The sequence below is a fragment of the Bombina bombina genome, chromosome 4 (genome assembly GCF_027579735.1).
Source record: "Bombina bombina isolate aBomBom1 chromosome 4, aBomBom1.pri, whole genome shotgun sequence".
NCBI classification, from domain to species: domain Eukaryota; kingdom Metazoa; phylum Chordata; class Amphibia; order Anura; family Bombinatoridae; genus Bombina; species Bombina bombina.
The window spans coordinates 28,706,787-28,734,505 of NC_069502.1; the positions used below are offsets into that span (position 1 = coordinate 28,706,787).

The 27,719-nt window shown below is 39.3% G+C and overlaps 1 protein-coding gene across 2 annotated transcripts in view; it reads left to right on the forward strand.

The window, feature by feature from the left end:
- LOC128655856 (WAP four-disulfide core domain protein 3-like) overlaps positions 1–27,202 on the forward strand; it is a 114,812-nt gene extending 87,610 nt beyond the window's left edge. For both annotated transcript variants that reach the window (XM_053709429.1, XM_053709428.1), the window contains exons 6-7: positions 22,309–22,453; positions 26,887–27,202. In XM_053709429.1, coding sequence (XP_053565404.1) covers positions 22,309–22,453; positions 26,887–26,917 — 176 coding nt within the window. In that variant the 3' untranslated portion in view covers positions 26,918–27,202. The remainder of the gene's footprint in view (positions 1–22,308; positions 22,454–26,886) is intronic.
- Positions 27,203–27,719: the final 517 nt, after the last annotated feature.

The following is a 27,719-nucleotide window of genomic DNA, read 5'->3' on the forward strand; positions in this document are numbered from 1 at the left end:
TCTACATCAACTATGTAATTTTCCGTGGGAGTTTTGCCATGGATCCCCCTCCAGCATGCCACAGTCCAGGTGTTAGTCCCCTTGAAACAACTTTTCCATCACTATTGTGGCCAGAAAGAGTCCCTGTGGGTTTTAAAATTTGTCTGCCTATTGAAATCAATGGCGGTTCGCCCGGTTCGCCTCTTCGCAAACTTTTGCGTAAGTTTGCGTTCGCCGTTTGCGAACGGAAAATTTTAAGTTTGCGACATCACTAACAGTGAGTAACAAGATATAAATATACAGTTAGTAACAACATATAAATATGCAGTGAGTAACAACATATAAATATACAGTGATTAACAACATATAAATATACAGTGAGTAACAAGATATAAATATACAGTGAGTAACTACATATAAATATACAGTGAGTAACAATATATAAATATTCAGTGAGTAACAAGATATAAATATACATTGAATAACAAGATATAAATATACAATGAGTAACAAGATATAAATATACAGTGCGTAAAAAGATATAAATATAGAGTAACAACATATAAATATACAGTGAGCAACAACATATAAATATAGAGTAACAAGATATAAATATACAGTGAGAAACAAGATATAAATATACAGTGAGTAACAACATATAAATATACAGTGAGTAACAAGATATACATATACAGTAACAAGATATAAATATACAGTGAGTAACAACATATAAATATACAATGAGTAACAAGATATAAATACACAGTGAGTAACAACATATACATATACAGTGAGTAACAACATATAAATATACAGTGAGTAACAACATATAAATATACAGTGAGTAACAAGATATAAATACACAGTGAGTAACAACATATACATATACAGTGAGTAACAGCATATAAATATACAGTGAGTAACAACATATAAATATACAGTGAGTAACAAGATATAAATATACAAGATATAAATATACAGTGAGTAACTACATATAAATATACAGTGAGTAACAATATATAAATATACAGTGAGTAACAAGATATAAATATACAGTGAGTAACAACATATAAATATACAGTGAGTAACAACATATAAATATACAGTAAGTAACAACATATAAATATACAGTGAGTAACACACTATACAGTATACAGTGAGTAACAAGAGTATACAGTGAGTAACAAGATATAAATATACAGTGAGTAACAACATATACATATACAGTGAGTAACAAGATATACATATACAGTAACAAGATATAAATATACAGTGAGTAACAACATATAAATATACAGTGAGTAACAAGATATAAATACACAGTGAGTAACAACATATACATATACAGTGAGTAACAACATATAATTATACAGTGAGTAATAACATATAAATATACAGTGAGTAACAAGATATAAATATACAGTGAGTAACAACATATAAATATACAGTGAGTAACAACATATAAATATACAGTGAGTAACAAGATATAAATATACAGTGAGTAACTACATATAAATATACAGTGAGTAACAAGATATAAATATACAGTGAGTAACAAGATATAAATATACAGTGAGTAACAACATATAAATATACAGTGAGTAACAACATATAAATATACAGTGAGTAACAACATAAATATACAGACCCCTAGTAATCAAGCTGTCAACCTCAAATATGCTGAAATTCTGCAGCGTATTTGTGGTGAGGCTGATTCGCCTTAGTTATCAAGCCCTAGACAATGGCAAAAGTAGAATTTAGTCACGTAAGCTTCGATCCGCCTGACTCAGCCCGACACAGATCGATTCTTACGTCACTCCAGATGTTCCACACACAAGTTCGGCACTATCTGACTACTTTTGCTAGTTATCAAAAAACTAGCAGGTGCGCTCGGCACTTTTCCGGCCCAGCGTACCTGGTTTTTAAACCGCCACCCTGGAGGTGGCGGATCCCATAGGAATCAATGGGAGTCTGACCATAGCGAAAGTTCATGTTCGCTGCTGCCAGACATCCCATTGATTCCTATGGGAAACGTCTGCACCTAACACCCTAACATGTACCCCGAGTCTAAACACCCCTAATCTTTCCCCCCCTTACACCACCGCAAATAAAAAAATGTATTAACACCTATACCGGCGCCCCCGGAGCCCCCCGCAACTCAATAAAATTATTAACCCCTAAACCGCCGCACTTAGACCCCACGGCATCTATAATAAATGTATTAACCCCTAAACCGCCGCTCCCGGACACTGCCGCCACCTACATTATACCTAGTAACCCCTATACTGCTGCAACCTATATTAAACTTATTAACCCCTAATCTGCCCCCCTACACCGTCGCCACCTATAATAAATTTATTAACCCCTATCCTGCCCCCCCTATACCGCCACAACCTATAATAAATTTATTAACCCCTATCCTGCCCCCCTACACCGCCGCCACTATAATAAAATTATTAACCCCTAACCTAAGTCTAACACTAACCCTAACACCCCCCCTAACTTAAATATTAATTAAATACATATAAATAATATTTCTCTTATTAACTAAATTAATCCTATTTAAAACTAAATACTTACCTTTAAAATAAACCCTAATATAGCTACAATATAAATAATAATTATATTGTAGCTATCTTAGGATTTATTTATTTTTACAGGCAACTTTCAATTTTTTTTAACTAGGTACAATAGCTGTTAAATAGTTATTAAATATTTAATAGCTACCTAGCTAAAATAAAGAGAAATTTACCTGTAAATTAAAAACTAACCTAAGTTACAATTACACCTAACACTACACTATCATTAACTAAATTATTCATATTTAAAACTAAATACTTACCTGTAAAATAAACCCTAATATAGCTACAATGTAATTAATAATTACATTGTAGCTATTCTAGGATTTATATTTATTTTACAGGTAACTTTGTATTTATTTTAGCTAGTTAGAATAGTTATTAAATAGTTATTAACTATTTAATAACTACCTAGCTAAAAGAAATACAAAATTACATGTAAAATAAATCCTAAGCTAAGTTACAATTAAACCTAACACTACACTATAATTAAATTAATTAAATAAATTACCTACAAATAACTACAATTAAATTCAATTAAATAAACTAAAGTGCAAAAAAATTAAAAAAGCTGTTACAAAAAATTACAATTTTTTTTTACAAAGATTTAAAAAATATTACAACAATTTTAAGCTACTTACACCTAATCTAAGCCCCCTAATAAAATAACAAAGCCCCCCAAAATAAAAAATGCCCTACCCTATTCTACATTAAAAAGTTACCAGCTCTATTATCTTACCATCCCTTAAAAGGCACTTTTGCTGGGCATGCCCCAAAGAAAACAGCTCTTTTGCCTGTAAAAAAAACAACAACCCCCCCAAACATTAAAACCCACCATTCACAGCCGACCCACCGATGTAACTGAAGAATCGATCCGGATTGCCAGAAGTCATCATCCAAGGGGCACTGAAGAAGTCTTCCATCCGATTGAAGTCATCCTCCAAGGGGCACTGAAGAGGTCTTCCATCCGATTGAAGTCTTCATCCAAGCGGCATCTTCAATCTTCATCCATCCGGAGCGGAACCATCTTCAGACGAGCCGACGCGGAGCCATTCTCTTCTTCCTGACGACTAACGACGAATGACGGTACCTTTAAGTGACGTCATCCAAGATGGCGTCCCTTCAATTCCGATTGGCTGATAGGATTCTATCAGCCAATCGGAATTAAGGTAGGAAAAATCTGATTGGCTGATTGAATCAGCCAATCAGATTGAAGTTCAATCCAATTGGCTGATCCAATCAGCCAATCAGATTGAGCTTGCATTCTATTGGCTGATCGGAACAGCCAATCGAATGCAAGCTCAATCTGATTGGCTGATTGGATCAGCCAATCGGATTGAACTTCAATCCTATCAGCCAATCAGAATTGAAGGGACGCCATCTTGGATGACGTCACTTAAAGGTACCGTCATTCGTCGTTAGTCGTCGGGAAGAAGAGGATGGCTCTGCGTCGGCTTGTTTGAAGATGGCTCTGCTCCGCTCAACATGGATGAAGATTGAAGACGCTGCTTGGATGAAGACTTCAATCGGATGGAAGACCTCTTCAGCGCCCCTTGGATGATGACTTCAATAAGATGGAAGACTTCGTCGGCGCCCCTTGGATGATGACTTCTGCCGCTCCGGATCTCTTCTTCAGTTCCATCGGTGGGTCGGCTGGCTGAAGACGGCTAAAGGTAGGATGATCTTCAGGGGGGTAGTGTTAGGTTTATTTAAGGGGGGTTTGGGTTAGAATAGGGGTATGTGGGTGGTGGGTTTTAATGTTGGGGGGTTGTATTTTTTTTTACAGGCAAAAGAGTTGTTTTCTTTGGGGCATGCCCCGCAAAAGACCCTTTTAAGGGCTGGTAAGGTAATAGAGCTGTTAACTTTTTAATGTAGAATAGAATAGGGCATTTTTTTATTTTGGGGGGCTTTGTTATTTTATTAGGGGGCTTAGATTAGGTGTAAGTAGCTTAAAATTGTTGTAATATTTTTGAAATGCTTGTAAATTGTTTTTTTTTATTTTTTGTAACTTAGCTTTTTTATTTTTTGTACTTTCGTTAGTTTATTTAATTTAATTTAATAGTAGTTATTTGTAGGTAATTTATTTATTTAATTTAAAGGGGCATTCTAGTCAAAATTAAACTTTCACGATTCAGATAGGGCATGTAATTTTAAACAACTTTCCAATTTACTTCTATTATCTAATTTGCTCAGTTCTTTAGATATCCTTTGTTGAAGAAATAGCAATGCACATGTGTGAGCCAATCACACAAGGCCTCTATGTGCAGCAACCAATCAGCAGCTACTGAGCATATCTAGATATGCTTTTCAGCAAGTGATATCAAGAGAATGAAGCAAATGAGATAATGGAAGTAAATTAGAAAGTTGTTTAAAATGACATGCTCTTTCTAAATCACAAATGAAAAAATGTGGGTTTCATGTCTCTTTAATGATAGTGTAGTGTTAGGTTTAATTGTAACTTAACTTAAGATTTATTTTACAGGTAATTTTTATTTCTTTTAGCTAGGTAGTTATTAAATAGTTAATAACTATTTAATAACTATTCTAACTAGCTAAAATAAATACAAAGTTGCCTGTAAAATAAATATAAATCCTAAAATAGCTACAATGTAATTATTAATTATATTGTAGCTATATTAGGGTTTATTTTACAGGTAAGTATTTAGTTTAAATAGGAATAATTTATTAAAGTATAGTGTAGTGTTAGGTGTAATTGTAACTTAGGTTAGTTTTTATTTTACAGGTTAATTTCTCTTTATTTTATCTAGGTAGCTATTAAATATTTAATAACTATTTAATAGCTATTGTACCTAGTTAAAAAAATCCTAAGATAGCTACAATATAATTATTATTTATATTGTAGCTATATTAGGGTTTATTTTAAAGGTAAGTATTTAGTTTTAAATAGGATTAATTTAGTTAATAAGAGAAATATTATTTATATGTATTTAATTAATATTTAAGTTAGGGGGTGTTAGGGTTAGTGTTAGACTTAGGTTTAGGGGTTAATAATTTTATTATAGTGGCGGCGGTGTAGGGGGGGCAGGATAGGGGTTAATAAATGTATTATAGGTTGCGGCAGTATAGGGGGGCAGGATAGGGGTTAATAAATGTATTATAGGTGGCAACGGTGTAGGGGGGGGCAGATTAGGGGTTAATACATTTAATATAGGTTGCGGCGGGGTCCAGGAGCGGCGGTTTAGGGGTTAAACTATTTATTTAGTTGCAGCGAGGTCCGGGATCGGCAGGATAAGGGTTAATAACTTTATTATAGAGGGCGGCGGTATAGGGGGGGCAGGATAGTGGTTACTAGGTATAATGTAGGTGGCGGCGGTGTCCGGGAGCGGCGGTTTAGGGCTTAATACATTTCTAAGAGTTGCGGCGGGGTCTAGGAGCAGCGGTTTAGGGGTTAATAACTTTATTTAGTTGTGGGGGGCTCCGGGGGCGCCGGTATAGGGTGTAGAACAGTGTAGTTAGTGTGGGTGCTTAGTGACAGCTTGTCAATAAAGCTGTCAAAAAGCCGAAGAGCAGCGAGATCGGATGAGTGATAACTATCACAGTCCGCTGCTCATCGCCCTGTACTTGGTGCGTGGCTTTTTGACGGATTGATTGATAACTTTGGCGAGATTTTTCAGTTCCGCGGAGGCGATGGTAGGCGAGCTTAGGCAGGCGTATTGGGCCGGCGAAGGCAGGTAAAGTATACGCGTTTAAACTAGAGGCCACAGTGAGTAACAACATATAAATATACAGTGAGTAACAACATATAAATATACAGTGAGTAACAACATATAAATATAAAGTGAGTAACAAGATAAATGGTCTGCAAAGCATGGTCAGGGCAGGTATATCACCTACACTGTGCATTGGGTAAACCTGCTGATGGCTGCCAAGCATGGAATGCGTGGCTCTGCAGAGGAGTTGGTGACACCGCCATAACTTGCAGGCAGGCCTGCTGCCACCTCTTCTACTCCTCCTACTCCATCCTCTTCCATAACCTCCTTGGCTGAATCCTCTTCTGCTGCTGCATCTTGCTCCACATCAACGGCACCCCACCAGCTCCCCAGGTACTATTCCACATCCCGGATACGGCAGGGTCACGCCATCTTGGGGTTGACTTGCCTGAAAGCAGAGAGTCACACCGGACCAGCACTCCTGTCCGCCCTGAACGCACAGGTGGATCAGTGGCTGACTCTGCACCAACTGGAGATCGGCAATGTGGTTAGTGACAACGGAAGAAAATTGGTGGCGGCATTGAAGTTGACACATGTGCGGTGCATGGCACATGTGTGTAATCTGATCGTACAGCGCTTTGTGCATAAGTACCCAGGCTTACAGGACGTCCTGAAGCAGGCCAGGAAGGTGTGTGGCCATTTCAGGCGTTCCTACACGGCCATGGCGCACTTTTCAGATATCCAGCGGCGAAACAACATGCCAGTGAGGCGCTTGATTTGCGACAGCCCGACATGTTGGAATTCAACACTCCTAATGTTTGACCGCCTGCTCCAACAAGAAAAAGCCATTAACGACTATTTGTATGACCAGGGTGCTAGGACAGCCTCTACGGAGCTGGGAATTTTTTTGCCACATTACTGGATGCTCATGCGCAATGCCTGTAGACTCATGCGTCCTTTTGAAGAGGTGACAAACCTAGTCAGTTGCACTGAAGGCACCATCAGCGACATCATACCATTTGGTTTTTTTTCCTGGAGAGTGCCCTGCGAAGAGTGCTAGATCAGGCCGTAGATGAGCGTGAAGAGGAAGAGTTGTGGTCTCCATCACCACCAGAAACAGCCTTATCAGCATCGCTTGCTGGACCAGCGGCAACGCTGGAAGAGGATTGTTAGGAAGAGGTGTCAGAGGAGGAATGTGGCTTTGAGGAGGAGGAGGAAGACCAACCACAACAGGCATCCCAGGGTGCTTGTTGTCACCTATCATGGCTGGGGGGAAGAAGATACCTTCAGTGAGATCACTGAGGACGAGGAACGGGACATGAGTAGCTCGGCATCCAACCTTGTGCAAATGGGGTCTTTCATGCTGTCGTTCCTGTTGAGAGACCCTCGTATAAAAAAGCTGAAGGAGAACGACCTGTACTGGGTGTCCACGCTACTAGACCCCCGGTATAAGCATAAAGTGCCTGAAATTTTACCGATTTACCGCAAGTCGGAAATGATGCAGCAGTTCCAAAAGAAATTAAAAAGTATGCTTTACACAGCGTATAAGGGTGATGTCACAGCACAACGGGAATATAACAGGGGAAGAGGTGAAAGTAATCATACTCCTCTCACAACCATTAACAGTGAGTAACAAGATATAAATATACAGTGAGTAACAACATATAAATATACAGTGAGTAACAACATATAAATATACAGTAAGTAACAAGATATAAATATACAGTGAGTAACAATATATAAATATACAGTGAGTAACAAGATATAAATATACAGTGAGTAACAACATAAATATACAGTGAGTAACAACATATAAATATACAGTGAGTAACAACATATACATATACAGTGAGTAACAAGATATAAATATACAGTGAGTAATAACATATAAATATACAGTGATTAACAAGATATAAATATGCAGTGAGTAACAACATATAAATATACAGTGAATAACAACATATAGATATACAGTGAGTAACAAGATATAAATATACAGTAACAAGATATAAATATACAGTGAGTAACAACATATAAATATACAGTGAGTAACAAGATATAAATATGCAGTGAGTAACAACATATAAATATACAGTGAGTAACAACATATAAATATACAGTAACAAGATATAAATATACAGTAAGTAACAAGATATAAATATACAGTGAGTAACAAGATATAAATATACAGTGAGTAACAACATATAAATATACAGTGAGTAACAACATATAAATATACAGTGAGTAACAACATAAATATACAGTGAATAACAAGATATAAATATACAGTGAGTAACAACATATAAATAAACAATGAGTAACAAGATATAAATATACAGTGAGTAACAAGATATAAATATACAGTGAGTAACAACATATAATATACAGTGAATAATAACATATAAATATGCAGTGAGTAACAAGATATAAATATACATTTACAACATATAAATATACAGTGAGTAACAAGATATAAATATACAGTGAGTAATAACATATAAATATACAGTGAGTAACAAGATATAAATATACAGTGAGTAACAACAAATAAATGTACAGTGAGTAACAAGAATTAAATATACAGTGAGTAACAAGATATAAATATACAGTATCTAACAACATAAAAATATACAGTGAGTAACAAGATATAAATATACAGTGAGTAACAACATATAAATATACAGTGAGTAATAACATATAAATATACAGTGAGTAACAAGATATACATATACAGTGAGTAACAACATATACATATACAGTGTGTAACAACATATAAATATACAGTGAGTAACAACATATAAATATACAGTGAGTAACAAGATATAAATATACAGTTAGTAACAACATATAAATATACAGTGAGTAATAACATATAAATATACAGTGAGTAACAAGATATAAATATACAGTGAGTAACAAGATATACATATACAGTGAGTAACAACATATACATATACAGTGTGTAACAACATATAAATATACAGTGAGTAACAACATATAAATATACAGTGAGTAACAAGATATAAATATACAGTGAGTAACAACATATAAATATACAGTGAGTAACAAGATATAAATATACAGTGAGTAACAACATATACATATACAGTGAGTAACAAGATATAAATATAAAGGCCTAGATTTGGAGTTTGGCGGTAAAAGGGCTGTTAACGCTCCGCGGGCTTTTTTCTGGCCGCACCATAAAATTAACTCTGGTATCGAGAGTTCAAACAAATGCTGCGTTAGGCTCCAAAAAAGGAGCGTAGAGCATTTTTACCGCAAATGCAACTCTCGATACCAGAGTTGCTTACGGACGCGGCCAGCCTCAAAAACGTGCTCGTGCACGATTCTCCCATAGGAAACAATGGGACTGTTTGAGCTGAAAAAAAACCTAACACCTGCAAAAAAGCAGCGTTCAGCTCCTAACGCAGCCCCATTGTTTCCTATGGGGAAACACTTCCTACGTCTGCACCTAACACTCTAACATGTACCCCAAGTCTAAACACCCCTAACCTTACACTTATTAACCCCTATTCTGCCGCCCCCGCTATCGCTGACCCCTGCATATTTTTTTTTTTTTTTTTTTTTTTAAGTTTCAAAATTTTTATTAGTAAAGATTTCTCAAATATGATAGTGACATAATAAACAATTTGGAGCTCGCAGGCTCCTACAGAAAGTATGAACAAAAAAAAAAAAATGATACACTAAAAATGTGCCAGATCAGAATGTGTTCATAAAATGAGGAAAATGAACAGAGTATAGTTCGAGTCAGATGAGGTGAGTTGACTGGGGTGGGGGGAGGGACTGGGGAGGGAGGAAAGGAGGGGTTGTTATTAGAGGCAGAGGTTTAGTTCATATGCGGATGGTACATGGAGAAGGTTGCCTAGTGTGCGTTTACTCTGGAGTTCGGGGTCCAAGTAATGGAGTGATTAGATTGCCAGTCTGCCCACACTAGTTCAAATAGGTCTGAATTATTCAGAGAGTAAAAAATAGGTTTCTCCATATTGTAGATGTATGCCATATAGTTTAGGATGCATGACCATTTTGGGGGCGTCTCGGTTTTCCAAGCCTTGGCTATTGTCGCTTTAGTAGCTGTTAGCAAATAGATTGTTAGGTATGCTTGATGTTTAGGAAGTTTAGTAATGCCTATGTGTAAGAGGGCACTAGAAGGGGTTATAGGAAGTGTTATGCCTAATCTCCCTAGTGTACGGAAGCAGGTACTCCACAAGGGTTTTAACCTGGGGCATTCCCACCATATGTGTAGAGAGTCTCCTTTTTGCCACAATTACGCCAGCATAAAGGAGAGGTAGAGACAAACATTTTGTTAAGTCTCGCAGGGGTAAGGTACCAGTTCGTTAAGAGTTTATAATATGTTTCGAAGAGTGTGACACAGTGTAGTGCTTTTTTAGTGAGGGAAATGACATGATGCCATATTTGTGGAGACAGGGTCAAGTTCAGCACTGATTCCCATGCGAGCAAGTGAGGAAGTTTATTCTCAGAGTCTGTGTTTCCTATTAAGGTGTAATGCATTGACAATGGTCTGTGAAGTTTGTTACCTTGTTGCCAAGTCGTTTCCCAGAGTGTACGGGGTCGGTGTAACTCAGGTCGAAATCCCCAGCTAATAAGAAAGCTCTTTAGTCTTGTGTATTCGTATGTCATGTACCTGGGTAAGTTGGAGCTAGCTTTTATTTCTGAGAGTGTCACGAAGTGCGGGGAAGGTGAAGTAACCCAGAGGTCAGCTACTGTTTGTATTCCAATTCTTGTCCAAGTATTAGGATGAGAGTCAGGTAAGCCTCGTAGGAGACCTGTCAAGGGGGTAATAGGTGAAGGATGTGGGGCGATGTGTGGGTAGTGTCTTAGCTTATCCCATATGGTGAGGCATTCTCGTATTATGTTATTGCTAATGTCTGAGGTACGTCTTAGATGGGCAGGGATCCAAATTAAATCGGGTAAAAATATATGGCTTGGGAGGGAGGCTTGTTCTATGGTTTTCCATTTGCTAGGGGAATCTTTCGCACCCCATTGCGATAATACCTAGTTATTGATGGGGAGGCTATACCTCCTCTACTAAGGGGGCTTTGAAGGATTTTATGCGCCACTCTGGGGGGTTTGTGTTGCCATATATATTTTGTAAATTCACTCTGAAATTGGCGAAGGAGATATCCCGGGATACGGAGAGGTAGACATCTAAATAAATAAGTAATTTTAGGTAGAAAAGACATTTTAAGGGCTGTTAACCTACCTATCCATGAGATATAAGTGTAGTCCCATTTGTCTTTCAGGGTGCGCAGTTCGGTTAAAAGGGGCAGGTAGTTGTCTTTGATCATCTGAGGGATATTATTCGATATCTTAACGCCTAAATGGGAGATAAAATTATTGACGCAGTGGACTCTATATCGGACTCTGAGGGTGTCAACTGTGTTCTGTGGAATTCCCCAAGTAAAGATTTCTGTTTTATCTAGATTTAACTTGTAATGTGACATGTCTCCAAAGGAGTTTAAGATTTCTATCAGTCTCGGGAATGAAGATAGGGGGTCTGATGAGAATATTGTGATGTCGTCTGCAAAGAGTGCAATTTTGTGGATAGTGCCATGTAGGCGGATGCCATCAATTTTTATATCTTGTCTGATTTGTTCTGCTAATGGTTCGATTGCCAGGGCAAAAAGAAGGGGTGAGAGTGGACACCCTTGTCTGGTGCCATTAGATATTGGGAAGGGGGGTGAGGCAAAGCCTAGGCCTCTAACTACTGCTGTGGGAGTGGAGTAAAGGGCCTGTATCGCTTTGATAATTTGATCTGGGAAACCAAAGATTTTAAGGGTTTCCCATAAGTAGGACCATCTAACACGGTCAAAAGCCTTCTCTGCATCTAATGAGATTACAGAGAATGGCCTATTTAGTCTGGTGGATTCAGTGCAGATATTTAAGAGACGTCTAGTATTGTCTGGTCCTTCGCGATGAGGGATAAATCCTACTTGGTCTAGGTTTATGAGTTTCGGGAGTAATTTAGATATGCGTGTAGCAAATAATTTAGCGTAAATTTTAATGTCTAAATTAATTAGGGAGATTGGCCTGTAATTGGAGCATAAAGATGGGTCTTTTTGGGGCTTAGGGATAGTAATCACCGTTGCTTCCAGGAATTCCTGACTAAACCTACCCTGTTCTCTAGCATAGTTAAAAAATCTTAAGAGTAGTGGGGTTAGTTCGTTTGTGTATGTTTTGTAAAAGGCTGCCGAGTAGCCATCTGGGCCCGGAGTTTTGAAAGGTTTTAGATGCTTTATTACGTATTTGATTTCCTTAGAGGTGAAGGGGGATGAGAGTGTTTCTTGGTCGTCAGGCGACAATGAGGGGAGATTTAAGTTGTGAAGGAAGGAGCTAATCTTGTCAACAGGAGTTAGTTTGTCGCTTGCATTTTTTTCTAAATTGTATAGGTTTGAGTAAAATCTCTCAAAGCAAGTACCAATGTCTGAGGGTTTACGGTATGTCTGGTTTTCAAATTGAATCTGATGTATTCTTGAGGTGCTTGTCCTATTTTTAAGTTTATTTGCTAATAGTGTATCTGCTTTGTTACTCTTGTGGTAAGTAATCTGTTTCAGTTTAAATAAATTAGCCTGAGTGCGTTTTAGCTCTAGTTGGTTAATATGATTTTTAATCTGTATAATTTGAGCTGTGTTTTCATCTGAGGGAGTATTTCTGTTTAGGAGTTCTAGACGACGTAATTCGATATGAGATTTGGAAAGGGGTAGGCCAGAAAGTTTTTTGAGGTGAGCTTGTTTTTTAATTATGAGACCCCTAAAGGTGGCCTTTGCCGCCCCCCATAGTGTGTCGTCTCTGACCTGATTATTGTCATTAGTTTGGCAGTAGAAGGCTATGTCTTGTCTCAAGGTTTCCTTAAATGCAGCATCCTGTAGGATGTCCTGCGGGAGGCGCCATGAAGGCTTAACATGATGTCGTTCCACTGAACGGAGGGTTACTGTGACTAAGTCGTGATCAGACCATGGGCATAGGGAGATGGTAGAGTGTTTGACTTGGTCAAGGGTTTCTGCCGAGCAAAAAACATAGTCGAGTCTGGAGTATGTTTTATGAGGAAATGAGAAGTGAGTGTAGTCTCTATCCCTGGCATGAAGTGAACGCCATACATCGAAGTAGCAGAAGTGAGTAATGATTTGTCTGAACTTTTGGAATAGTTGAGCAGGAGGGGTAGTGTGTTTTGTCCGGGAAGTTCTTTTTCTGTCTAGTATTGGGTCCCAAGTCATATTGAAGTCCCCAGCTAGTAAGACTCTGCCTATTTTTATCCGGTCAACTGTGTGTAGGATCCGCTTGAGGTATCTAGGCTGATGTGAGTTAGGTAGATAGATAGAGACTAAGGTATGATCAGTGTGGTCTAGTTTACATGTTAGAATGAGAAATCTAGATTGGGGATCTTTTAGGACTTGGATTGGTTCATAAGCTATTCTTTTATGGATTAAAATTGCCGTACCTCTGGCTTTTTTTGAAAAAGAGGTGTGTTCGAGGACAGTGTAATCTTTAGATATTGTGTAGGGAGGGTTGTCTGATGACCAATGTGTCTCCTGAAGGAATGCTACGTCAGGGTTATGAAATTTGAGTGATCTAGCTAAAAGGCTGCGCTTATGTGGGGAATTTAGGCCTCTTACATTATGGGTTAGTATTTTGAGGGGTGGCATAGGGAGGTGTGGGGAGCAGGTCAAGTCTTTTAATAATAAGAGTCAGTGTAGGTGGGGAGGACAAGGGGAGGGGAATAGGCAACAGATAAAGTGAAGGAGAGTTAGCGAAAATAGTTCGCTATGGTGGAGCCCTAGTGTGGGCTGCCTGTGGGGGGGCGAGAAGCGAACAGAAACAGGGGTCTTTGAAGTGGACCCTGCTCCGCAGTAAACATAGTAAATTAACTTGCTATTACATATGAGCAATACTTAGATTAAGACAACAACCTTAAAATAACAATCAAACACATAACTTAATTGTACTATCTAATAGTAAACTTTTTAAAACTTTAACTCAATCTCAGTTATGATCTGTTGAAGACAGGTCAAACTTCCAGATTAAATGAAGTCTAGATAAGTTCCATTAAAGGGTACCAGACGTGTGTTTACGGTGGGTTAGTTTTAGGTTTCTTAGCTCTTTGCTCTTTGATAGTCCATTCGGGAGCCGAAGCTCTCAGCTTTGGGTATGTCGGCTGTACTGGTGGAGGTTGCTCCTGGTGTAAGCCCCATGTTGCCAGGAGAGCCATACCTTGAGGTATAGAGTTGATTGTGTGGCTCTGGTTATTTCTGGTGACTACTAGATTTGTAGGATGGCCCCACCTGTACTTAATATTAGCCTTCCTGAGTGTCAGAGTGATTTGTTGAAAGGTTTTACGGTACTGTAGTGTATGAGTTGAAAGGTCAGGCAGGAGTTGAACATCCTTGAATTTTTCAGGCATAGGCGGCCTTTTGAAGGCTGCTTGTATAAGTTTATCTTTATATATGTAGCTGTGAAAGCAGACAATTACATCCCTTGGTTTGTCAGCGGGAGTAAGTCGTGATCTTAAGGCTCTATGGGCTCTTTCCATTGTATCAGTGTGTCCATCTGGGGTGCCCACGAGTTCTGTAAATAGCTCCTTTAGGTAGGGTTGGAGTTGGGCATTCTCTATAGTTTCTGGGATGCCCCTAAACCGGATGTTGTTTCTGCGAGATCTGTCTTCAATGTCTGCCATTTTAAACTCAAGTTGAGTCATCTGATCTGCTAGGGTTTCAGAGTAATTGAGTAGGTTTGATTGGTCTACTGCTAAATCATCCTGTTTCCGCTCTAGTGCTTCGACCCTTTCTCCAATCTCTGAGATTTCCTTTTTCAGTTCCGCAGAGGACCGTTGAATTTCCTGGGTGATAGAGCGTGTTTGACTGGCTAACATATGTTGTAGGGTAGCTTTAGTAATGTAGTGATGTGATGGCGCTTCTGAGCGCACACTAGATTGAGATTCAGCATCTATCGATTCAGGGTCGCTCATCTCCTCATTGGTGATAGGGTTAGATTCCTTTCCTGATTGAGTAAAATGATCATAAACAGTCTTCTGAGTGTTAGTGGAGGGTGTCCCCTGTCGTCTGGACCCATGGGGCATTTTGTTAAGACTGTTAGGTATGCCTGTAAGTTAAAAATTAACACCAACCTTCTATTATATAGCACTCTGAAAACAATCTAAAAAAGCATAAAGCACCGTATAGTAAAGTTTACTAATTCTGACATGTATTGCTAGACTGCGGAGCAGGGGTCAATAACACCTTCTATATTTATGACATTTTGTTACAGCAGCACATAATGGGTAGAAATTGAACCTTTCGGTCCCAACATACAAATGTGAATAGATGTGTCACTGGCACCCCAGGGAGTAATGGGATACGACTGTGTAGAAGGGAAAAAGGAAAAGGGAAGTGACCAACCCAGACTGGCTGGGCCGGAAAGGGAGAGGTGCCAGAGAGGGTTAACAGACAGTGTGACTCAGCAGAATACTGAGTAGGGGTGTTTAAGATACCCTGCTATTAAGACCTTAAGCTGTTGGGTCAGGAGTGCAGGTGTAGATGATGCTCTTCAAGATATAGGGTTTCAAAAGGTGTGTTTCAGTAGGGGTGGTACTATGTGGGAAGATCAGGCTATGCGTAGTGAGTGTGGGTGCAACAACGTGTCAGTATGTGTGTGGCTAGGGGGGCGTGTCAATATGTGTGTCTATGTATATGCGCCCCAGGGAGTAACTGTTAGTGAAACTACTTGGTAGGTTTAGGTAAATATATATGTCAGGTTAGATCACGAGAGCCTTTTGTGAGAGACCAGTATTTACAGTGATGGTGGAAATATGAGTTATGTACAGTTAAACTGATTCAATAATAAGGTGCAGTTGATTAATCAGTGTTATAGGCTTTTATGCTAGCTGTATGTGGGGTGTGCAACATAGGAGTAAACCTGTACAAAGGAAAAAGCAGGTTAAATAAATAAAAAATAAAAAAAAAAAAAACACTACACCCTGTACAAGAAGCACAGGGACACCTGAGCTGGCGCAGCAGCTATGATATTAATTAAGAAAACCAGTTCCAGTAACATCCATATAACTGTTACACTGTATAGTGGTGAGGGATGACCCCAGATGGAATAAGCTGGGACTATGGAAGCTTGATAGCTGTGTTTTGTGGTCAAACCACAGTGATACAGTAAAACAGAGTGTGTTGATTCATTAAGGTAGTTAGAAGAAAGAGTTTCTTTCATGCACTATGTTAAATGAGGACCTGCTTTCCAGTGAGAGACCAGGAGTGATCAGAAAGGGTCTAAGGCAATGCAAGGGTCCTTGTAAGTGGAAGTCCCAAGGACCAGCAGACTATTCAGGCTCCCTGGGCCCTGCGGAGCTGTAAATAGGTCTGAAAGAGTCAGGTTAGATAGTTCCCGGCGCCCCACAGGCTAGATAGTGAGGTGAAGTCTATCCAATATTAATCTTCAGGGCTATTAGGAGGAGGGTGAGAAGGCTGGGTGACCAACAAATATAATTGCCCTTGTTACAGGCAAGACTTCAGGGATGGTAGCTTGGTCAGAGTGGTTTTCCCGGTCTCTGGGATAGTAACTTAATGAGAGGGCATGTAGACATGTGAGGTGCAAACAGACTTCCTTACCTCACCCTCCGGTGATCTCTGATGGGGTCCGGAACAGGATTCTTCACATGCAGGCCGGCGGCACTGTAAGAACTTAGGCCGCAAAATGGCGACTATTCGCGCCAAAGCACAAGTGGTGTAGTTAGACCTTCAGGGATCGCCTTCAGTAGGGCCAAATGGTGATCGGGCTCAGCCTCTCAGGGTCCAAGGTGAGAAGGGGCTCAGTTGCCGACAGCGCGGGGAGACCTCCTTTCGTCAGATGCCTGAGTAGTGTGTAGCTGCTGCACCGGAGCGGAGCCCCGACCCTCCGGGCAGCAGTGGCGATCAAGCTGGACAGCTGGCAGTGAGCGCTCTGAGTAAAGAAGGTTATTGCAGGTAGGGTCTTCGGGAACTTCTTATTGTAGAGTGACTTCGTTATGGCGGTATGTTGGTGCTTATGTGAAGCACGGCTAAAAGTTCACCTAATTGTGGTAAATAGCTCCTTAAGTCCCAATCAAATGAAAGAAGGGGAAAAGCGGCTCAAGCTGGGTCAGGAGCAACAGACCTAAGTCCTCCACGTGAGTCTCCCCAGAATCAGGACGCTTAACGTGGGATGAAACAGTCTGTTAGGACACACAAGGGAAACCCCCTATTAAGCTTTATTTGTTGGAGGGCTTAGTTTAAGGTGACCAGGAGACTGTGGTTGGTGCTTGGCGACTAAAGGGAGCGTGTGGAAGCACTTCGTCACTCTGCTCTGTGAGGCCTAAAATGGCGGCCGTTCGCGCCACTCAAGACTGTGGCGTCGCTGCAAAAGTCCCTGGTGCGGTGAATTAGGTGTCTGCCGTAAGCGGGGTTAGTAATATAGTGAGGCACTGACTTAAGCACAGAGCGATAGGCTTGCATCCACTACCGCAGTCGGTAGATTTGTCGCTGTCGCTGCAGATGCGGTGGATGTTATCAATGAGGTGCCTCGTACGAGGATCTGTCACACCTCCTCCTATCTGCAAGTGACTCCACAAGTGCTTCGGAGCGGAGCCCCGACCCTCCGAAGCAGTGGAGGCTGTAGAGGATGTACTGTGGCAGGCACCCAGCGATTCAGCGGCCAGCTTCCCAATGCCGGGTCAGGAACCAGGTCACGGCAAATTCTTGCAGCCTAAAGTTCACAGGCTGGTATAAGGCTTGTCTAACTACCTTAAGTAGAAGTTAGGCACTGTTTTAATAGGTATTAGCTAGCTAAAATGTATTTTATGCTGATTAAATTGGCAGAGCTCTCAACTCGTGCTGCTGCTCTGTTCAGCGGTTGACTCCGCCCCCTGCATATTTTTTTTAACCCCTAATCTGCAGCTCCGTAAACCGCCGCAACCTACGTTATCCCTATGTACCCCTAATCTGCTGCCCCTAACACCGCCGACCCCTATATTATATTTATTAACCCCTAATCTGCCCCCCTCAACGTCGCCGACACCTGCCTACACTTATTAACCCCTAATCTGCCGAGCGGACCTGAGCGCTACTATAATAAAGTTATTAACCCCTAATCCGCCTCACTAACCCTATCATAAATAGTATTAACCCCTAATCTGCCCTCCCTAACATCGCCGACACCTACCTTCAATTATTAACCCCTAATCTGCCGAGCGGACCTCACCGCTATTCTAATAAATGTATTAACCCCTAAAGCTAAGTCTAACCCTAACACTAACACCCCCCTAACTTAAATATAATTTACATCTAACGAAATAAATTAACTCTTATTAAATAACTTATTCCTATTTAAAGCTAAATACTTACCTGTAAAATAAATCCTAATATAGCTACAATATAAATTATAATTATATTATAGCTATTTTAGGATTAATATTTATTTTACAGGCAACTTTGTAATTATTTTAACCAGGTACAATAGCTATTAAATAGTTAAGAACTATTTAATAGTTACCTAGTTAAAATAATAACAAATTTACCTGTAAATTAAATCCTAACCTAAGATATAATTAAACCTAACACTACCCTATCAATAAATTAATTAAATAAACTACCTACAATTACCTACAATTAACCTAACACTACACTATCAATAAATTAATTAAACACAATTCCTACAAATAAATACAATTAAATAAACTAGCTAAAGTACAAAAAATAAAAAAGAACTAAGTTACAAAAAATAAAAAAATATTTACAAACATAAGAAAAATATTACAACAATTTTAAACTAATTACACCTACTCTAAGCCCCCTAATAAAATAACAAAGCCCCCCAAAATAAAAAATTCCCTACCCTATTCTAAATTAAAAAAGTTACAAGCTCTTTTACCTTACCAGCCCTGAACAGGGCCCTTTGCGGGGCATGCCCCAAGAATTTCAGCTCTTTTGCCTGTAAAAGAATAAATACAATACCCCCCCCCCAACATTACAACCCACCACCCACATACCCCTAATCTAACCCAAACCCCCTTAAATAAACCTAACACTAATCCCCTGAAGATCTTCCTACCTTGTCTTCACCATCCAGGTATCACCGATCCGTCCTGGCTCCAAGATCTTCATCCAACCCAAGCGGGGGTTGGCGATCCATAATCCGGTGCTCCAAAGTCTTCCTCCTATCCGGCAAGAGTAGTGTTAGGTTAATTGTAGGTAATTGTAGGTAGTTTATTTAATTATTTTATTGATAGGGTAGTGTTAGGTTTAATTATAACTTAGGTTATGATTTATTTTACAGGTAAATTTGTTATTATTTTAACTAGGTAACTATTAAATAGTTCTTAACTATTTAATAGCTATTGTACCTGGTTAAAATAATTACAAAGTTGCCTGTAAAATAAATATTAATCCTAAAATAGCTACAATATAATTATAATTTATATTGTAGCTATATTAGGATTTATTTTACAGGTAAGTATTTAGCTTTAAATAGGAATAAGTTATTTAATAAGAGTTAATTTATTTCGTTAGATAAAAATTATATTTAACTTAGGGGGGTGTTAGTGTTAGGGTTAGACTTAGCTTTAGGGGTTAATACATTTATTAGAATAGCGGTGAGCTCCGGTCGGCAGATTAGGGGTTAATAATTGAAGGTAGGTGTCGGCGATGTTAGGGAGGGCAGATTAGGGGTTAATACTATTTATGATAGGGTTAGTGAGGCGGATTAGGGGTTAATAACTTTATTATAGTAGCGCTCAGGTCCGCTCGGCAGATTAGGGGTTAATAAGTGTAGGTAGGTGTCGGCGACGTTGTGGGGGGCAGATTAGGGGTTAATAAATATAACATAGGGGTCGGCGATGTTAGGGCAGCAGATTAGGGGTACATAGGGATAACGTAGGTGGCGGCGGTGTATGGAGCGGCAGATTAGGGGTTAAAAGTGTAATGCAGGGGTCAGCGATAGCGGGGGCGGCAGATTAGGGGTTAATAAGTGTAAGGTTAGGGGTGTTTAGACTCAGGGTACATGTTAGAGTGTTAGGTGCAGACGTAGGAAGTGTTTCCCCATAGACAACAATGGGGCTGCGTTAGGAGCTGAACGCTGCTTTTTTGCAGGTGTTAGGTTTTTTTTCAGCTCAAACAGCCCCATTGTTTCCTATGGGAGAATCGTGCACGAGCATGTTTTTGAGGCCGGCCGCGTCCGTAAGCAACTCTGGTATCGAGAGTTGCATTTGCGGTAAAAATGCTCTACGCTCCTTTTTTGGAGCCTAACGCAGCATTTGTTTAAACTCTCGATACCAGAGTTAAATTTATGGTGCGGCCAGAAAAAAGCCCGCGGAGCGTTAACAGCCCTTTTACCGCCAAACTCCAAATCTAGCCGTTAGGGTTTATTTTACAGGTAAGTATTTAGTTTTAAATAGTAATAATTTATTTAAGTATAGTGTAGTGTTAGGTGTAATTGTAACTTAGGTTAGTTTTTATTTTACAGGTAAATTTCTCTTTATTTTAGCTAGGTAGTTATTAAATAGTTAATAACTATTTAATAGCTATTGTACCTAGTTAAAATAAATTGAAAGATGCCTGTAAAATAAAAATAAATCCTAAGATAGCTACAATATAATTATTATTTATATTGTAGCTATATTAGGGTTTATTTTAAAATTAAGTATTTAGTTTTAAATAGGATTAATTTAGTTAATAATAGAAATATTATTTAGATTTATTTAATTAATATTTTAGTTAGGGGGGGTGTTAGGGTTAGTGTTAGACTTAGGTTTAGGGGTTAATAAATTTATTACAGTGGCGGCGGTGTAGTGGGGGGCAGGATAGGGGTTAATAAATGTATTATAGGTGGCGACGGTGTAGGGGGGGCAGATTAGGGGTTAATAAATTTAATATAGGTTGCGGCAGGGTCCGGGAGTGGCGGTTTAGGGGTTAAACTATTTATTTAGTTGCGGCGAGGTGCAGGATCGGCAGGATAGGGGTAAATAACTTTATTATAGAGGGCGGCGGTATAGGGGGGGGCAGGATAGGGGTTACTAGGTATAATGTAGGTGGCGGTGGGCTCCGGGAGCGGCGGTTTAGGGGTTAATACATTTATTATAGTTGCGGCGGGGTCAGGGAGCAGCGGTTTAGGGGTTAATATGTATAGAGTAGCTTGCGGTGGGCTCCGGGAGCGGCGGTTTAGGGGTTAATATGTATAGAGTAGCTTGCGGTGGGCACCGGGAGCGGCGGTTTGGGGGTTAATATGTATAGAGTAGCTTGCGGTGGGCTCCGGGAGTGGCGGTTTAGGGGTTAATATGTATAGAGTAGCTTGCGGTGGGCTCCAGGAGCGGCGGTTTAGGGGGTAATAACTTTATTTAGTTGCGGCGGTGTAGGGGGGACAGATTAGTGGTGTTTAGACTCGGGGTACATGTTAGGGTGTTAGGTGTAGACAGCTCCCATAGGAATCAATGGGATGTCTGGCAGCAGCGAACTTGTACTTTCGCTATGGTCAGACTCCCATTGATTCCTATGGGATCCGCCACCTCCAGGGTGGCGGTTTGAAAACCAGGTACGCTGGGCCAGAAAAGTGCCTAGCGTACCTGCTAGTTTTTTGATAACTAGCAAAAGTAGTCAGATTGTGCCGCACTTGTGTGCGGAACATCTGGAGTCACGTAAGAATCGATCTGTGTCGGACTGAGTCCGGCGGATCGAAGTTTACGTCACAAAATTCTACTTTTGCCGGTCTCTAGCCTTTGATAACTAAGGCGAATCAGCCTCGCCACAAATACGCTGCGGAATTCCAGCGTATTTGAGGTTGACGGCTTGATAACTAGGCCCCTTTGTCTGATGTGACTGAGAATACATGTGATCATTTTACTAAGCCAGAGAATAGAGGTAACAAATACAATCTAGAAGTTATCAGTTTTGTTAAAAAGTCAAACTTTTTCCAGCAATTAAATAATTTCAGTTTTTCACAGCTAAGTAGACATAGACAGAGAGACAGATACAACAATAGTAACACTATTTGCATTGCATTTAATAATCTTATTGTACAAATGTTTTTCATTGTAGTGAAGCCTGGTAGCTGCCCAGCTTCATTAAAAAACTGTATCCTTCCGATTCCGGCACCAGAGTGTGAAAGTGATGGGGACTGTCCAGATGCCAAGAAGTGCTGCACCCAACAGTGTGCAAAACAGTGCTCCGACCCTGATGTACTGTAAGTAGACACTAAAGAGTATTATTAGCCTATGTTTACCCCGTAGAGTATTATTAGCTTACAGTACACAGCGCCGAGTATTATTAGCCAACAGTTTGCCCCATAGAGTAGTATTAGCCTACAGTACACAGCACAAAGTATCATTAGCCAACAGTTTACCCCATAGAGTAGTATTAGCCTACAGTACACAACACAAAGTATCATTAGTCAACAGTTTACCCCATAGAGTAGTATTAGCCTACAGTACACAGCACAAAGTATCATAAGCCAACAGTTTACCCCATAGAGTAGTATTAGCCTACAGTACACAGCACAAAGTATCATTAGCCAACAGTTTACCCCATAGAGTAGTATTAGCCTACAGTACACAGCACAGAGTATCATTAGCCAACAGTTTACCCCATAGAGTAGTATTAGCTTACAGTACACAACACAAAGTATCATTAGCCAACAGTTTGCCCCATAGAGTAGTATTAGCCTACAGTACACAGCACAAAGTATCATTAGCCAACAGTTTACCCCATAGAGTAGTATTAGCCTACAGTACACAGCACAGAGTATCATTAGCCAACAGTTTACCCCATAGAGTAGTATTAGCTTACAGTACACAACACAAAGTATCATTAGCCAACAGTTTGCCCCATAGAGTAGTATTAGCCTACAGTACACAACACAAAGTATCATTAGCCAACAGTTTACCCCATAGAGTAGTATTAGCCTACAGTACATAGCACAGAGTATCATGAGTAGACACCACAGAATATTATTAGCCTAAAATGTACCCATAGAGTAGTATTAGCCTACAGTACACAGCACAAAGTATCATTAGCCAACAGTTTACCCCATAGAGTAGTATTAGCCTACAGTACACAGCACAGAGTATCATTAGCCTAAGTTTACCCCATAGAGTAGTATTAGCCTACAATACACAGCGCATAGTATCATTAGCCTACAGTTTACCCCATAGAGTAGTATTAGCTTACAGTACACAACACAAAGTATCATTAGCCAACAGTTTACCCCATAGAGTAGTATTAGCCTACAGTACACAGCACAAAGTATCATTAGCCAACAGTTTACCCCATAGAGTAGTATTAGCCTACAGTACACAGCACAGAGTATCATGAGTAGACACCACAGAGTATCACACACCACAGAATATTATTAGCCTAAAATTTACCCATAGAGTAGTATTAGCATATAGTACACAGCACAGAGTATCATGAGTAGACACTGCAGAGTATCATTAGCCTAAGTTTACCCTGTAGACTAGTATTATCCTACAGTACACAGCACAGAGTATAATGAGTAGACACTAAAGAGTATTATTAGCCTAAGTTTACCCTGTAGAGTATTATTAGCTTATAATACACAGCGCCGAGTATCATTAGCCAACAGTTTACCCCATGGAGTAGTATTAGCCTACAGTACACAACACAAAGTATCATTAGCCAACAGTTTACCCCATAGAGTAGTATTAGCCTACAGTACACAGCACAAAGTATCATTAGCCAACAGTTTACCCCATAGAGTAGTATTAGCCTACAGTACACAGCACAGAGTATCATGAGTAGACACCACAGAATATTATTAGCCTAAAATTTACCCATAGAGTAGTATTAGCCTACAGTACACAACACAAAGTATCATTAGCCAACAGTTTACCCCATAGAGTAGTATTAGCCTACAGTACACAGCACAGAGTATCATGAGTAGACACCACAGAATATTAGTAGCCTAAAACTTACCCGTAGAGTAGTATTAGCCTACAGTACACAGCATAGAGTATCATGAGTACACACCACAGAATATTATTAGCCTAAAATTTACCCGTAGAGTAGTATTAGCCTACAGTACACAGCACAGAGTATCATGAGTAGACACTACAGAGTATCATTAGCCTACAGTTTACCCCGTAGAGTATTATTAGCTTACAATACACAGCGCACAGTATTATTAGCCAACAGTTTGCCCCATAGAGTAGTATTAGCCTACAGTACACAGCACAGAGTATCATGAGTAGACACCACAGAGTATCACACACCACAGAATATTATTAGCCTAAAATTTACCCATAGAGTAGCGTATTATACGCCTAGAGTAAACAGCACAGAGTATCATTAGCCTACAGTTTACCCCGTAGAGTAGTATTAGCCTACAGTACACAGCACAGATTATCATTAGCCTACAGTCTACCCCCTAGAGTAGTATTAGCCTACAGTACACAGGACAGCATCATGAGTAGACACTACAGAGTATAATTAGCCTACAGTTTACCCCGTAGAGTATTATACGCCTACAGTACTTACCAGAGGGTATTATGAGTAGACAGCCCATAGTATTATTAGCCTACAGTTTACCCTGTAGAATATTATACGCATACAGTAGACACCAGAGGGTATTATGAGTAGATACCACAGAGTACTATTAGCCTAGTGTAGACACCCGAGTATTTTTAGGCAACAGTTGAGTAATATGAGCCTACAGTACACAACACAGAAAATAATTATCCAAGAGTAGACACCACAGAATTGTATTAGGCTAGAATACAAACCTCAGAGTATTATTAGCATATAACACACACCACAGAGAATTATTAGACTAAATTAGATACCACAGAGTATAATTAGCCTAGATTAGACACCACAGAGTATTATTAGCCTAAATTAGACACCACAGAGTATTATTAGCCTAGATTACACACCACAGAGTATTATTAGCCTAAATTAGACACCACAGAGTATTATTAGCCTAGATTAGACACCACAGAGTATTAGCCTAAATTAGACACCACAGAGTAGTATTAGCTTAAATTAGACACCACAGAGTATTAGCCTAGATTAGACACCACAGAGTATTATTAGCCTAGAGTACACACCACAGAGTATTATTAGACTAAATTAGATACCACAGAGTATAATTAGCCTAGATTAGACACCACAGAGTATTATTAGCCTAAATTAGACACCACAGAGTATTATTAGCCTAGATTGCACACCACAGAGTATTATTAGCCTAAATTAGACACCACAGAGTATTATTAGCCTAGATTAGACACCACAGAGTATTAGCCTAAATTAGACACCACAGAGTAGTATTAGCTTAAATTAGACACCACAGAGTATTAGCCTAGATTAGACACCACAGAGTATTATTAGCCTAGAGTACACACCACAGAGTATTAATAGCCTGGAATAAACACCACAGAGTATTCATAGCCTACAGTACACACCACATAGTATTATTAGCCTAGAGTAGACACCACAGAGTATTATAAGCCTACAGTACATACCACATATTATAATTAGACTACATTACACACCACAGAGTATTATTAGACTACAGTACAAACCACAGAGTATTATTAGTCTAAAGTAGACACCACAAAGTATAAGCCTACAATAGACACCACCGAGTATTATAAGACTATATAGAGTATATAACACAGATGATTATTAGCCTGCAGTAGATACCAGTGAGTATTATTAGCCTAGAGTACACACCACAGAGTATTATTAGCCTAGAGTACATGCCACAGAGTATTATTAGCGTAGAGTACACACCACAGAGTATTTTAGCCTAGAGTACACAGCACAGAGTAGTATTAGCCTACAGTGCACAGCAAAGAGTATTATTAGCCTTGGGTAGACACCAAAGAGTATTATTAGCCTTGATTAAACACAACAGAGTATTTTAGCCTAGATTAGACACCACAGAGTATTTTAGCCTAGAGTAGGCAACACGGAGTATTAATATCCTACAGCAGATACTACAGAGTATACTTAGCCTAAAGTAGACACCACAGAGTATGATTAGCCTACAGTAGATACTACAGAGTATACTTAGCCTACAGTAGTTACCACAGAGTATTAGCCTACAGTACACACTACAAAGTTTTATTAACCTAAAGTAGACACCACAGAGTATTATTAGCCTAAAAGTGTATTATTAGCCTAGAGTAGATACCACAGAGTATAATTAGCCTTAATTAGACACCCAGAGTATTATTACATGCTTTTATGTCATATTAAAATGCATTTATGCACATTTCATTTCTGTCCTATCTATCCCTTTAATGACCTGTGTAAAAATGTGTATTTATTGCTTTTCAGCTCTTATTCTGCTGTAAAATGATAAATACAAAAATATTACAGTTTTGCACATTTTTTTCTGGCTGAAAATGATTAACCCCAGCAAGGAGAGTTTTTTCTCTATTTGTTACTGTAATAACTGTGTAACTGGAAAATCACCTTTTGCTATAGTAAAGAAAGCTGAACCCTTCCAAGAGATGATATCAAGCAACTCAAACCCCAAGGCCTGTATAGAAAGATCAAAGGCTACCATCCTATGTAGATAAGACAGGTGATACCTGATTATTTTGTTGTGGTGACTTGACATTTGGTGTTTGCTAATAACATTCTATCTTTGTATAGTTTATTAGAGAGTATCCAGAAATTGGAGTGACTACAAGCAAGAGACTGATGACAACGGACCCAATGGAACAGAATCTTATGTTGGCTTCCTTTTATGTAAAGCTGTACAGACCTTGCGTGAAACATCAGCTGTGAATACAACTCTGTGCATCTTACACAATTGTGTCCTGTTATACAGTCTTGTTTCATGTCTCTGGAATACATAGCTGAGGCTTAATATATCTGTAATATTTACCAGGATTAGTGGTTTTCCGTCTTCTCTTTTTTCTGTATATGAATATTGTAAACAATAAATCATTATTAATATGCAACCACAGTCATGTTTATTACCATTTCTGCTCTGGAATTTACTTTTATGATGGGTTTAACCCCAAAACAAGCACTACCAGGGGCGAAACTACAGGGGGTGCAGAGGTCGCAGTTGCGACTGGGCCCCTGACGGTGGGTGCCCAGCTTTAAAAAAAAATAAAAAAAATATATTTTTTATAAAAAAATGTTTACATTTTTTTTTTATAAAAAACGTTAACCTACCACTGCCTGCACTGATATGATGTGAGTGTGACATGACTACAGGGGTTAGTGTTTCTGTTTTACCCATTGGTGTTTATGTGTGTGTGTGTATGTATGTGACTGTGTGTATTTATGCATGTATGTGTATGTGTGTGTGTTTGTGGAACCAGCAAATTACAGACCTTGTTACTACAGCATGGGGGGGCAGGGGGTAAACAGTGTCACTATACAGTACCACTATATACATTATGGGGGGGTGGACAATGCCACTGACTACTGTGGTCACTTAATAAAGTACTGGGCAGGTAGGGTCAGGCCAGCTA